This window comes from Symphodus melops (genome assembly GCF_947650265.1).
Source record: "Symphodus melops genome assembly, chromosome: 14".
Taxonomy (NCBI): Eukaryota; Metazoa; Chordata; class Actinopteri; order Labriformes; family Labridae; genus Symphodus; species Symphodus melops.
The window spans coordinates 11,100,029-11,115,372 of NC_136704.1; the positions used below are offsets into that span (position 1 = coordinate 11,100,029).

Genomic DNA, 15,344 nt, shown 5'->3' on the forward strand with positions numbered 1-15,344 from the left:
TATCTGCTGTTTACTAAGCAGACTTCCTGTGTGTCATGGATACTCCGAAACAACGTTTTGAAATACTATCAAGCAGAGAATTATGATAAACATTCAGTATGTCAAAGAAGTTACTAATTTTGAAACGCACAGCTAACTATATGTACTTCATGACATTTATGGAATGTTTGGGATAAATGATATTATGGGATTTATGGAGCCGCTATTCATAAAAGGGAGAAAATAAAATCAAATAATGATATATCAGCCCAAATCTTTTTAAATCTGTGAAATGTGTTGTGGTCACATGAAAGGCTCTGTTACTCATGTAATCTAACCATATGATCCACAAGCTCAACTCAACTCAACTTTATTTATAAAGCACTTTAAATAGCCACAGCTGGGACAAGTGCTGTAAATACATGAGAAAAAAAAGGATAAAATGTAAAACATAACACAAACAATAACAGGGTTAAAACAATAAAAACAATAAAACACTAAAACAGGAACAGAGTCTCATGCTGGGTTGAAAGCCAAATGTGCACATCACCTTTACACATCACCTGCAGCACAATGTTCATGTTTTCTGTTAGTAAATGAATTAATGTCGACCTCTGCTTTTTCGTTGATTCTTCAGTGAGCTTCGAATGAACAGCTGAGACAGCTTGCCTACAGCAACATACCTACATAACTGTGGTTAGGTTAATGTAAATATACAGTGTTTGTCGATGTGGATTTGTATGTGCTGCTGTCAGATCCCAGCAAAGTGGTTAGCTTGAGTGTTACTGAACTCATTTCATCTTAAAAGGTCATATACGTCACCTCTTTACAAATCATCAGATTAACTTGCAAAACTTCAAATACATCACAGATCTTAATAATTATCATTATGCTGAACTTCTGTTGGCTATGTTGAAGACTTGAGCAAACTGTATGACAGGTTAGTATCCTCTTTCTTAACATAAAAATACACCGATGAGGTGCTGAAAAGAAGTCTATGATGCTTGTTTCTTTAAATAACCTTCAGTTGTATTTAGATTTGATCAGTGTCGAGACGTGTCATCATGATTCCTGTTCCTCCGTGTACACTGATAACTGAGAAACCTGAAACCTCAGTTCATCTCATCAGTGAAATCAGAACAAAACCTTATAAACCCATAAACAATACGTCATATGAACCATGTGTATTCATTTAGGTTATGTGAAATGTTTCTTTCTAACCATTGGCCCTGACTGCAGCTGCTTTGATGTAGTTTAAACTTTTTTAAGCTTTGCAGCATCCACGCTGTTTGCTGTTGTTGTTACATTCAGACTTCCTGAACTGAAAGCACATGAAGACGCACATTTCCCAACTCAGAAACTGAGACTACCAAGGAGCACCTGAATGCAGCATTAGTCCTCCCAAGCTGTCAGTCAGCTAAAAAAAAACATCCTGATGAAAAGGCTCTTAAAGTCCATACCCTAACAAAGTTTACATACTGATCATATATTTATAACCAAACGATACAGCAGACTTGTAGAGAAAGAACTTGTTGGAGCTTCTCAGCCATGACCATTAATGACCCCAAATGAGAGAGTCAAAAGGCAACAAATTATTCTACAAATAAGTTCATTTTTGTTTTATTCTGTAACAGAAATAACACATTGCTTTAACCATATAACACCTGTGAAAACAGACTTTTTTTAACATCATATATGGCCACAAAAACTGGTTTGTAAAGCTAGGCAAATGATGAAACAACCTTCAGTTGTGTAATGGAGTAGCAGCTTCCTCTTCTCACACCGGGAGCTCCACGTTCTCTTTATCTAGTTTGTGGTTCATTCATTTAACAAACATCACTTTATTAAAGGAGTCGATGGGAGCTCTGTGATCGACCTATTTTCCTTTCCTGAATTTGCCGGGCGTGGCACCAGTCTTCTGCTTCTTTTTAGCCGATCCTTTAATCTCAGGTTCCTGCACAAGGAAGGAAAATGGATCAAACAAGTCCAACATTCAGATATTACAATAACAAAAACATGTAAACGCTTCATCATCTGGATAATAAAAGGATACATAACATAGTACTGAGGACTGTTAAATAATAATAGATCATTTTTGTGACATGAGTATTTTTTTGTGTACCTTTCGTTTGGAGGACAGAGATCCAGTGACAGAGAAGAAAGAGTCCAGTCGTCCTTGTGTGCTGCCCTGACGGCTCTTTACGATCTTCTTACAGCCATTACGCATCCTGTCCTCACTGCAATAGGATGACCAAAGCATTCATTAATAATCATTAATGTTCTGGGCACAATTTTATCTCACCTGAACGATCAACTGGACACTAACATTTTAAGAATTAAAAGTGGCTTTAAATCAATTATCACTGAAAGAACAAGTCCATGCTAAACATTTTCAATCAAATGTTAGAAACACTGAGGATTAATGTAAGTTGAGAACAGTTTAATATGACCAGATGCTGGAGTTTCAAGTAGACCTCACATCACGTTTGAGGGGTTTCTAATAAACTGATACTACGCCTGTAAACTCTGCCTGGCCAGCAGTGCCTCCTAGTGGTCAAATGATGTATAACAGAGAGAACCCTGGCAAGAGGGATTCTCTATCATCCAAGCCAGAACACTCCAGAAGCAATCAAGTCAACCATGTGAATTTAGTCCATCTAAAGCCGAATCGTGTATTTATGATCCAGACAATCGATGGAACAAAAAAAGATTTAAGGGGGAAAAAAAAGCAGAAAGAAATGTTACACATAAATACAGCAGGAAGCCAGAGTATCCTCTGTGATCGTCTCTCAGTCATGACTGTGGACAAAGATGGAGAGGCGTGAGTCCTGCCAGCTATGTTTGCGTCGGAGCCATGTTGGCATCATGCTTACATGCCTTCTGTATGAAGCTGTTTGAGTCAAGGACCAGTGCTCAAGGGCGACATCTACTGGATCAAAAAGTCGCACATTTGTCCTTCTAATGAATTTTAAATACCCAGCAGATCCCTCAAAGGGCTTCAAATAAAGTTTCTTCTTGACATGTTATTTTACATACATTTTATGTCCCATCTCAGCATTCTTGAAATCTGATGATGATATATGTGCTGTTGTTTTCTGTATAGTATAGTGTGCTTTATTCAAGTATATGTGACTCTCCCTGCAGCCAAATGTACCTACAGAAACCTCAACTTTCTTATGTTTTACCTACTTGATAAATAATCAGAATAGTTCCTCCCCTCTGTACTTAGATTTCTAAGTGTTCCTCAGGTTTCGTTCATATTTTTTTTTTCTCAAAACAATAATCTGGTTATGTCTTTTAACTGTCCGCCTGGAGGGATGAATTAAGCTGTTTGAATTGAATAATCCAAGTCTGCTGATTACTTACCTGAACTGTTTCTCATTGCACATGAACTGGATAAGTCCTTCCTCATCCGGCTCACTCCACTTTAACTCCAACGTGGAACAATCAACCACTTCTGGCTTCAAAAATAAGCCCCTGGCCTCTTTGTACAGCCAGTCCTCCGGGGCAGGGTGCTTCTACATGTAGGAGAGCAAGAAACACACACACACACAAAGATTCAGAGCTGAGCGTCGTTCGTCTCCCTGCCTGAACCTCTTAACTGCATCGACTTACGTTGGTGTCTATGTTTTCCAGGATTTCCTCGATGTTTCCGTGCTGTTTGATCAGGTCGATGGCTCTCTTTGGGCCGATCCCCTTAATGGTGGCGCAGTAGTCACAGCCCAGCAGAATACACAAATCTATGAACTGGGAGAGAACACAGGACAGGTTGATGGAGAGACTGAAACCTGGTGTTTCTGTTAAACCGTTTACAGCAGCAAAACAACAGCTCTAATAAGCAGGAGAGTGTGATCACTGTTGTGCTGACACTGCACTGTTCGCTGATGGAAAATGACTTGTAATATTTAAGGTCTATTGTATTTTTTTAACCCCTTTATTTAATTAATGTAAATTTGCTAATAGCTGTTCTTTTATTCTTTTTTTCTATTGATGCTGTTTATTTGACCTGTTTTACTGTTTTTTGGAGCTGCTGTAACACCCGAATTTAAGTTTATCCTTATACAAGCGGATGGATAGGTTCTTAAATGTTACTCTTGGTGGTAATGACACCTTAAATTCCTCTTTTTTTAAAGGTATTTTTCCAGCCTTTTCGTCTTCATTGAATCGGACAGCTGAAAACAGACAGGAAACGTGGGGAGGAGAGAGAGGGACGCCGTGGTCAGACACGACAGAAGTGGGCCGCTGAGACGAGGACCCCAAACATGCACGCAACGCGACCGCCAGGCTACCAACGCCCCCTGCTCCACCCTTTCCAAAGTCACACAGAAGCTTACCTGTTCGTTGGTCAGACCGATATCCTGCAGCATGCGACTGAAGTGAAACTCTTGGATAGGAAGTTTCCTAGAACAGATAATTTAAAAAAAAAAAAAAGTGTATGATGAAAGACATGCATGCCCTTTGACAACACGTTTATCTTTTTAAAGACGAAAACACTGCAAACAGGTCATTACTTTCATTAAACTAAGAAGAGTGTGGTGGACTTACAGGATTTTATGGCTGTATTACAGTCGGTAGATAAAATGAAGTCTTTCCTGAATTATTCAGAGATTTTAATCAAAAATCAAATATGTGAACTGATGACTAGTATGTACAACCTGAAACACGAATCACTGAGTTATGTTCAAGTGATTTAAACCTTTTTAAACTGTGTACTTATCAATTACAAAAGTGGAACGTATCCATTACGTCAAAGACGGGAAAATGAAAACAAGTGCTGCAGAGCCAAAAAAAGCTGAAGATGGACGCTGTTTAGAGCGTAAAGCAGGTTCTACGTTACTTTGCTTCACTGGCCGTTAGGTGTCTGAGGAGAACGTTTGTCCCGAAGGTCAGCCCGTCCATGTCTTCTGTTGCCGTGGCGAAGACCTTGCCTGATTTAACTAGAGCTGCACAGCTGGCCTCAGCCTCACACGGAGCCTGCGAAACACAACGTGCACAGTGACAATCTGAAGAGGTCTGCACTCAGTCCTGCTCCTGTCGTTTATGTCTCATACATGCTTTAGTACGCAGGCACAGGAGGCACCTCCACGAGCATTTCATTCTATTTAACCTCTTTATTCCTTCATTTTAACAGAGGGTAAAGACAATCCTGATGGACTTGGGGAAAAGCTTTCTATCTGATGTCTTCTTACGATGCATGTGTTCTTAAAAACAGAATCTACTGTGTAAGTGTAACCTTTACATGTTCTTTGTTTTAGGGCCTTTTCAGACAAACAGCACAGAACTGGATCCAGAATGAACAACAACAACAAAAAGCATCATCCATTAGCTACAGTCTGGACGTATTGTCAAGCCAGCGAGCGTCCCCAGCACAGTGCGAGCAGCTCTGACCTCAATGTAAGGAACTCCCATCAGGCTCAGCAGCTTCTTGCACTCGTCGTTATGCTGCTTCGTGACTTTAACCAGACGCTTGGAGAATTTTTCAATGTTCTCTTGTTCGCCTGTGTAAAAAGAAACGTCGCAATCAAGAACCATCTTTGAATAACTTCCAGACAATTCAACTCGTGACGACAACAATGATGACGTCACAAATCTTTTCCGTTTCCCTCCTTATTGTGCCATGACAGACTGAATTTAGTTTTTAAACACAGTTACGGTACACCGGCACCATGCTTGACTTTTACTGAATTAAGTGCTAAAATTTAATAACCTTACCCATTTCCTGTGCTTGAGCAAGCAGCTTCTCAGCCTCTGCCCTCCTCTCCCCTCTCTTTTCCAGCTGGAGGTTTATGGAAGAGCGGCGAAATGAGGATCACAAGACAGACGATGAGGAAGGTTACAAAACACAAATCACTTGTTTCTACAGGAGGCTTCGTTCAAATGCTCACAGTCAATGTCAAACTACAAAGTTAAATACGAGGCCGAGCCGTCGCTTCATAGACAACAGGAGAAGTCCGAGGCCACACTAACCTCGGCTGACTTGAGCTGTGGGGGCTTGCCGTCGAACACATAAACAGGTTTGATGCCATGTTCCAACATGCGAATTGTCCGGTAGAACATTCCCATCAGGTGGCTTAAAAAAAAAAAAAAAACAGAAATAGTTCAGACTCTGGAATCAAACCAACATTGACCGTCTATCTATGGTGTCTTCTGCTGTCTGAGTTTCAGTGTCTGGATTCTGAGTTGTCGTACCTCGTCGTCTCTCCATCCTCATTCTGTAGAACGTTCCCGTCCTGTCGCACAGCTATCAGGAACTGGTAGATACACATGGAGGCGTCGATGGCAATTTTCCTGCCTGCATACATTAATAAAAGGAGTTGGCATTATTTTCCATCTTCACAATGTAAAAAGGTAACTAAAATAATAATAATAGGGGATTTACAGCTGAAAGAGCTGGATCTCTTTGTGTTAGAGTTTTTACTAGCTCAGAGAGAATACACGTTATTGCTCCTTTTATTGTAAGAAAACATTTTGAAACTTCATTTTGAAATGATTTCTCAAAACCACAACAGAACAATGCGTTTGTTTTTACACTATAACCCTTACAAAATAATTGTAATGGAGTTGTAGTGTTGTGTTTTGAGCCAACCTTGTTTCTTTATGTGACTTAATACTGATACTGAATGTTGGTCCATTAGAGATGGAAAAACTTTCATCTGATCCAACACGAGTAAAATCATCAACCTGAGGAGGAGGGAGACTGAACAAATACCAAAGTAGTTCTTGATGTCTTGCTCTTTGATGGCTCCAGGGGCCAGGTCCGCGATCAACTTAGCCAGGCCGTGTATTCCCATCGTGTTGGACTGAACCTCGAAACACCAAAGTCTGTGAACAATGAATCACAGAGGTGCCCTGATGTCAACAACATGAACGAGGATGGTGTTTAGGGATAACGATGACACAGGCTGAAGCATCCCCGAGGTTTAATAAGTGCACACACACACAACATCCACTCTGAACAGTTATGTGGGGTTACATTGAGAGATAAACACGGTGACAGTGAGTGTCCGTGGAGGAGCTAACTGTGCAGCACAAAGCTAAAATACACATGTGTGGCTACTTTACAAGATACACCATCAATAATGACACGTGCACTCTCTGTGCTCGCGCATTAGGCAGCGAAGATTTCGATACTTTGCATGTTTTTATAAGGTTTTAACACTTGTTTACAACTTACTCACCTGTGTACTGGATGTGTGCACTAAAAGCGGGAGGTATTGCGCCTCTTTCGCGGGAAATCCAATACCAGGCATCAACAATCAATCTATGAGAAACACTTGGCGTCAAATTGTTAAAGGGCAGGCCATCGATCGTGCGGGCTCCGATTAGTAATGTCTGGCTTCAACCAAGGAAGTACTGCAAAGGCATTTGATTGGTTTATTGAGGTGGAAGGAAATCCGGTCGTACAGAAAAATAATAGAGTTTGTCAGGTCGTGGGCTCCATCCGTATAAATGTTGCTTTTCCGATGAATGAAAATAAAGCACGTCTATCTTCAGACAGCGTGTGAGGGCGGATCAGTTCATACTAAGAATAACCGGTAACGTTAAAGGTGTATTTTAGTATCTCCGCCCCCTCCGGAAAAAGTCAACCCGATCGTCATTATTTTTATTTTTTAAGGTGACGTGGAGTCGGACCCCTTCTTCTACACTCGCTCATGTTTCAGTAAAAGTACAGTATGTACCCGAATATTAGCTCAATGCTTGAATAACACGTCGGTGCACTTCACCTGCAAGATGTTCAGTCCTAAGTGTTTACATTGAGCTTCAGTCTAGATCTGATACACATACACACAGACCAGGGCTCAGAGGAGACCGACCTGGGCCTGGGGACGGAGAGACAGGTTTTGTGGGATCTACAGCATCGGGACAGCTGTGACACAACCTGAACTGGTAGATTTATCTAACTCCTTTTTCTGTGTTTCATCACAAGCTTAAATCGTATCTGTTTTTTATCTTATATGTTTTTAGCCTTTCATTTTCTCCCTTCTTGTGTTTCCTTCACCGCTCTTAGTATTTTATAATTCCTGCCCTCTGTTGTCTTCTTCATTTTCACCAGCTCTCATTTATCTGTCCTTTTTATCCTCACTCTCCTTACAGCCTCCCTCACTTTTAGTTTTATTTCTTTTATTTAAGCTCTCTCCTAAGTTGATTTTAAACTCATTTTCCATCAATGTATTGATGCATGCCTGTTGTATCTCTTGTATTTCTGTTATCTGCTTTTATATTGCTTTTATCTTCATGCTCCGTTTTTGGTCAGTTTACCTCTGTTCCTTCTTTCTGTAAATGTTGATGTATTCTTTTTTTATGTGTAAAGCACTTTGTAAACAGTTGTTTTTAAAGGTGCTATATACATAAAGTTATCATTAAGTCGGTTGTTAAAATGGAATTGAATGAAAGATCTACTTTTGAAGACAAATAAGCTAAAATGACCCTTTTGCTTCTTGTCACTTTGATGCTGGATCTTGCTCTAACTTTTTAAGTTGTTCATGATATTCTGTTAAAAACGTGAATGTAGTTTGAATGACTGCAACATGAAGGTAGTGAAGACCATGCAGCTGTGATGTGTCTCTTTAGACTCAGGCTGACAGTAGTGATTCTTAACAGGACTTCTACAGACAGAAACCAGCTCAGTCCTTATTACAATGTATGGACACACGTACCGTCTAAATCAAGTACAATGACGACCCTTCTGTCACCTTTAAAATGAAGCCTTTTGTCACAAGAGCATTCAGTCTTTACTTCAAGGTTTAAATGGACACTTAGGCATGTGATTGACATCGCATAATTTAAACACTCAATATTGTATTGACACAACAATTTGATTAAAACTTCAACATTTATGCGTCTTACAAATTCTACTATGCTAATACATTTGCAGAGTCATTTTACATCAGTGGCGTGACACGGTAGGACATTTGTAAGGGGACAAGTTTGTCGACTTGCTACTGTTTAATTTTTTCCTTAAATAGAAATGTCAACAACCTCACTGGAAGCACCCAACCCAAGTAAGCTGCTTGGTTTTGTGTGAATTGTCAAAGAAAATATTTTACAAAACATTTTAAATGTATTGGAACTCAGAAGTCCTGTGAATATTTTGAATATAGAAAAATCATTGACTCAGTAAAAAGTGTCTCTCAACAATAATCTTTCATCTACACACACTTATAACTGACAGAAAACAGCAGAGGTGTAATGAAGGTTACAACACAGCGTCTCATCGTTCTCTCTGGCTGTTCCTCAATTTCTCTGTTGTGTTTGAAACATCTGTCACACAGTGATGCTGCATAAATGTCCAATTTTTGAATTTGATGTAGGAAGCATCAGGTCAGAATGGGTTTAGGCTCATTTCTAGACTCATATGTATGTCTGCGGTATGTGAAGCATACGTCAAGTGTCGGGCAGACAGACCAGTTTAACTCACTCTTAGCCTTCCTGTTCTGACAAACTGTCCCTTTTTACTACAGGGGTTATGCAGCGTGGAATAGGACACCTGCCAGGTGGCTTCCAGAGGGCGATGGGCCTGCACTGCGTCTTGGTTCTCTGCTTGTTCTCAGGCTGGGCAGTGGGTTACAAGCAGGGGGACAACGTGACTCTCTATGTCAACAAAGTGGGGCCTTATCATAACCCTCAGGAGACATATCACTACTACACCCTGCCTGTTTGCAGGCCAGACAAGGTCAGTCTTTTTTCTCCTTGACTGCCTAGTCAATGGCCGCCGTTATTTTCAGAGGAACTTGATATTGATTTGTCATATTATATGACATTTACATTATGAAAATAAAACCCAAGTTTGAACATTGCGTGTTAAACAAACCCCCAGAAAGTCCATTATAAAATATCCTTTTGGCCCAAAAGGTCCTCTGAAGGTTGGTGTTTTTGACTGTGGCCTTGTGTGTCTGTGTTTTAGGAAGCAGCCTTGATAGGGATTTAATGAAAAAAAAACAAAAAAAACAAGTGAATGTGTAAGTCAGTGCTGCAAACTGCACTCTCAAGCTAATAGGCTGGAACGCACATTTGAAATGTGCATAATGTAAAAACAGCTTTTTAGAGCTTAGTGAAGTCCGCTGTGCTCGGCTCACTTGTGGTGCAATTACAGTCGAGCTCAGATGAAAAAGTTACAGGTGCCATATAATGATGCATTCAGAACATTTCTCTAATTACCAAGATGGACAAGTGCAAGTCAGATGCTTGTTTTCTTTCCTGTCTCCACATTTCATGCTGTTATGAGAAATATTCTGGATATGTTTATTTATCGATTAAGTGATATAGAAAAAGTTATCATAATGTATCTGACACTAAGTGACACGAGACATTCCTCTTGATTCAAGGAAAAACACAGTTTTGCTGTAATACATGGTAAAATGCAAAAACAAAAGTAGCTACAAAATTATTTTTTGACACAGACTAAGAATAATAACATACAATATTAATAATGTACCCACAGGCAAAAACGTTACAAGTCTTAACGTGTGAGACATTTATCCATCTGTGTTCTCTTCTTTTGTAGAAGGTGCTTTTGTCTCTCTGTTTAGAGCTTCATTAGTTACTCCTGACTTTGAGGAAGTAGTAACAAAGAAATGAATGCACATGTGTTAGGGTTGGTGCAGCACAATCAACAGTAGTCACCTACAAGCCACTAACACCAAACTAATGTGTTGTGGTGTGTCTCTGTCTGTCTTTTTTTTGTTTTTTTTTACACAATGTTACTAATAATGTAACACATTTCCTTCAGGTGCATCACAAGTCGCTGAGTCTGGGAGAAGTGTTGGATGGCGACAGGATGGCAGAATCGTTGTATCTCATCCGATTCAAAGAAAACATCGAGAAAAGAACTGTTTGCCAGCTCACTCTTTCAGAGAAACAGGTACTCTGATGTTTTCTAATAGTAAGAATATTCTAGCACATATACAAAAAGTTAAAAGTTGTAATCGTCTGGGGCCTGGGCTCATGTTTGATTTTTAATAATAATTTAGGGAGAAGTTTGTTTTTTAAACTGAGATACTGCATGCCATAAATAGTTTGTTGGTTACAGAAGCAGCCTTCGTGTCTCTTACAATGAGTACCAGGATCTGTCGTAATGTCTTGGCATGACGTAGATCACCTGAGTGGCAAAGCTTATCACAAATATTAGATCACCAACAGCAGGCTCAGTGATGATTAGGTTGCGACTACAAGCTGTGGTCATTAAATACATGCAGGGCGATCAAGGGTGTGTTTTGTGTTAAAGGTGGACCAGCTGCGTGAGGCCATCGAGGAGCTGTTCTACTTTGAATTTGTCCTGGATGACATTCCAATCTTGGGGTTTGTGGGATACATAGAGGAAAGCGGTTTCCTGCCTCACAGCCACAAGGTAAAGCGTTTGTGCTTCTCGGGGTTCACTGGACATTCAGAGTAGAGTTTAGGTTGCATGTAGGAGAAAAAGGGAAACGCATCGTCAGTGTAAGTCTGTTAACGTTTTTTATCTGTATGCAAAGATCCTCTTTCTGTTGAGCCACGCTCACTGTCATCCTTCTTATCACTCACTTCCCTTCCGCTCTCTCCTTTTCCTGTTTGTTTCACTTTTCTGTTTCCTCTTCTCTGGTCTCCAACAGGTGGGCTTGTGGACTCACTTAGACTTCAACATCGAGTACAACGGCGACTCAGTGATTTTTGCAAACGTCTCCGTGAAAGACGTCAAGCCCGTTCCTCTCGAGGAGGGCGCAGGTGCTGTGGTGGGCGGAGTTGGAGTGGGTGGCGGCAGCCTGACAGTCACTCACACATACAGCGTGCGCTGGTTTGAGTCCCCTCTGACTCACGCCAGGAGAGCCGAGCGCCTCCGAGACTACTCGTTCTTCCCCAAGACGCTGGAGATCCACTGGCTGTCCATCATTAACTCACTGGTGCTGGTGGTGCTTCTGCTCGGCTTCGTCATCATCATTCTCATGCGCGTCCTCAAGAATGACTTTGCAAGGTTAGACACTGAAGCGCAGGCTGTTGTTTGTAAGCTGACGTTGCCTTGCATATGAAAAGCTATAATAAAAAACCTCAATTTGCCATCAGTTAAAATAAAAACAGCACCCCATTGTTCCCCTGATATAGTGTATGGTTAAGAAGAGCAATTTGTTGAGTATCAATAAATTACATTTGAAATGTTTTGGGACATTATTTCCTTGTGCACTGAATTCTCAAGGTTGAATTTGAATTGGATCAACTTTGACGTGGCCTCAAGTGTTGCACTATTCAGGTGCATCATAACTTCCTGTCGATAACCCTTTTTTACCCTCACCCTCAGGTATAACGTGGAGGAGGATGGGGGCTGTGATGATCTCGACCAGGGCGACAACGGCTGGAAGATCATACACACTGATGTCTTCAGGTTTCCTCCTTACAAAAGCCTGCTGTGTGCCGTGCTGGGAGTGGGGGCTCAGTTTCTCACCCTGGCCACAGGTGAATGTAGACACTACACTGGTAACTCAGAGCACACCGCTGAATACTGAGTGGATCTGTTTCCTCTGCAGCGCTGACCCATAGCAACAGTCTTAGTACTCAAGAGCAGAGTGAAACCTGATAATGGCTTCTACATGCAGGTAAAATGCACTCACGTCTGATCACTCTTATCTCACCTTGTTGCCATCTCACAGGAATTATCTTCATGGCGTTGCTCGGGATGTTCAATGTGCACCGACACGGCGCCATCAACTCTGCGGCCATCGTCCTGTATGCTCTGACCAGCTGTGTGTCAGGCTACGTGTCGTGCAGCTTCTACACACAGATCAATGGCCAGCGCTGGGTGTGGAACATCATCCTCACATCCTCACTCTTCTCTGGTGAGTCTGATTTTGTGACCACGCCATCATTACACAGACAAAGGTTACGATCATAAAGCTAAGCTCAAGACCCACTTGTTTACTTTGTGCTACCTGTCTTGATGTTTTTTAGTTGATTTTAGTACCTGTACAGCACTTTGACTGAAAGCGTTTTATAAATAAAGTCATTATTATTATTATTATTATTATTATAAGATCACATCGTTCTTGTACACAATGAAGTCCGCACTGCAGGAACTACTATGGAAACCTTTTTTTTTCCTGTTTTGAACACCATGTGATTCCAGAAAGTGATATTCCTTTGATAATTTAAGTTGAGTTTTTTTGGGTAACATGATAATAAAAAACGTTCTGTCTATCTACATTATGTTGTTGAAGGAATATTGGGAGGAGTTTTTAAATAAAATATTTCTCGTTGGCCTTTTATGCCTTTAGCACAGAGACAGGGTTAGTGGATAGAGTCAGAAATCAGGGTGAGACAGAGTGGGGAATATCATGAGTTAAAGGAGCCACAGGTCGGATTTGAACCTAGGCTTCCAGCGTTGAGAACTGAAGCCTCGGTACATGGGGCGCACAAACTAAACACTATCAGCCCGTTTCGACCGGAGGAACTACTGTATGGTCTTTTTGAGGAACTATGTGCGTTTCCACCTTGAAGGTCCAGAGACTTTTGACCTTAGGGCATGCAGCTATATGTCTCTGATTGGTCAGTCACAGTCGGGTGTTAAGTCACCGACACCACGAGATGTGATGATGTGATTTTGATCACTTTTTTTGCTTTTGATAAAACTTTAGTGAAGAAACAATAAAGCATTGTTAACACGAATGGTGTCCCGACCCTGAACAGTATTATTGCTATTCATACAAAGTTTGAGCTTTAGGCTAAATTTTTAACTAACTATGTTCTGTTTTTACAGCATTCAAACTGAAGTAGTTTCGTTGTGGTTCAGATTTGTGTTTGAACATGTTTTGCCCTCTCCCTCATACAGCTTCCTGGTCTTTGTAATTAATTAAATAGCCTTGAGTTATTTTGTTTCCTTGCACTGAAACAGAATTTCTCAAAAAAAAAAAAAAAACCCATCTGGACGATAAAATGAATGTTCTGTTCTTTCCCACAGCTCCACTGTTCCTGACATGGAGTGTAGTCAACTCCATCCACTGGTGGAGCGGCTCCACTCAGGCTCTGCCAGCCACCACCGTGTTCCTTCTGCTGGGTGCCTGGGTGCTGGTCGGCTTCCCACTCACCGTCATTGGTGGTATCGTGGGAAAGAACAGGGCTGGCAGTTTCCAGGCGCCCTGCCGAACTCGCAACATCGCCCGACAGATCCCCACACAGCCTTGGTACAAACACACTGCTGTGCACATGGCAATCGGCGGCTTTCTGCCATTCAGGTGAGCTGCTGTCATACATAGTTAAGGGGAAAAGGTTTTCATTAACCATTCATTTTCTATTTCCTCATTGTTCCTCTCTTTCATTTTTTCCTCAGTGCCATCTCAGTGGAGCTTTACTACATCTTTGCCACCGTTTGGGGCAGAGAGCACTACACCCTCTATGGCATCCTGCTCTGTGTCTTTGCCATCCTACTCTCAGTCGGCGCCTGCATCTCTGTCGCGCTCACTTACTTCCTTCTGTCGGGCGAGGACTACAGGTGGTGGTGGCGGAGCGTCCTCAGCACTGGCTCCACTGGCCTCTTCATCTTCGTGTACTCCGTTTTCTACTATCGGAACCGGTCCTCTATGAGCGGCTTAGTGCAGAGCACAGAGTTCTTTGGCTATTCTCTACTCACAGCAATGGTCTTCTCGCTGATGCTGGGCAGTGTGTCCTTCTGGTCCTCGTTGGCATTTATTCGCTACATCTATCGCAGCCTCAAGATGGACTAGACATGAGCTGTGCAGACTGGATGTAAACCGACATATCCTATTAGCAACACGTGGACAATCTGCATACCCTCCTCTCGCTCTTTAAAACACAACACACTTACTCTTGGGGGACTGGGGGCAGAAGTAGAGGCCTTTAACTTGATTCAAGTCGAGCTGTCGTTGAAAGGGGTGAATGGCTGGATGAAGAAAGAGGAATAATCTTAGGGTTGAATCATGTATTAAAGGATAAATTGTTATATTTCAGTTCAAAGGGATTATTGTGTCTTATCAATGAATGAATGAATGGGTTAACTGTTTGACACTTTGAAATGCGTAGGGTACAGAGTGCCATTTCCTGCTAAATTTCCATCATATTGTATTCAGGCTTGTCAGGATCTACACGTCCTGTAAAATTTTCCCTTTGAGTTTCTAGTTTTGATTAAAGCAGCGAAAACAGACCTTTGCGGTTGTATTCCCAAAAACTCGACTATTCAAATGTAATAAACACTTTGCACTGGCCGAGTCACGCGCCACGTGCCGTGCAGTTTAGCAGCAAAACGATGCCTTGTAGAGTGAACGGTTCAAAATATTGGTGATGGGCACAAAGTTACTGTAAATTATGGTCACCATTTACCGTGATTTTGGTTCTGATGTATATATAGTCTTTTCAATAAAAGCTTTTTAATAACCCCCTCCTTTATT

The 15,344-nt window shown here is 41.3% G+C and overlaps 2 protein-coding genes across 2 annotated transcripts; one reads left to right on the plus strand and one right to left on the minus strand.

Moving 5' to 3' along the window:
• Positions 1–1,583: 1,583 nt before the first annotated feature.
• Positions 1,584–7,252, minus strand: fen1 (flap structure-specific endonuclease 1). The gene is made up of 12 exons (XM_079361043.1): positions 7,158–7,252; positions 6,689–6,801; positions 6,169–6,271; positions 5,947–6,049; positions 5,692–5,755; positions 5,368–5,477; positions 4,817–4,953; positions 4,314–4,380; positions 3,595–3,726; positions 3,346–3,497; positions 2,102–2,216; positions 1,584–1,933 (listed from the first exon to the last, which is right to left on the minus strand). The coding sequence occupies exons 2-12, from the start codon at positions 6,768–6,770 to the stop codon at positions 1,856–1,858; spliced, it is 1,143 nt and encodes a 380-aa protein (XP_079217169.1). The 5' UTR covers positions 6,771–6,801; positions 7,158–7,252; the 3' UTR covers positions 1,584–1,855.
• Positions 7,253–7,340: 88 nt separating this feature from the next.
• Positions 7,341–15,330, plus strand: tm9sf1 (transmembrane 9 superfamily member 1). Its single transcript, XM_079361039.1, has 9 exons — positions 7,341–7,866; positions 9,441–9,652; positions 10,709–10,840; positions 11,204–11,326; positions 11,568–11,926; positions 12,248–12,402; positions 12,597–12,782; positions 13,901–14,174; positions 14,270–15,330. The coding sequence occupies exons 2-9, from the start codon at positions 9,446–9,448 to the stop codon at positions 14,661–14,663; spliced, it is 1,830 nt and encodes a 609-aa protein (XP_079217165.1). The 5' UTR covers positions 7,341–7,866; positions 9,441–9,445; the 3' UTR covers positions 14,664–15,330.
• Positions 15,331–15,344: the final 14 nt, after the last annotated feature.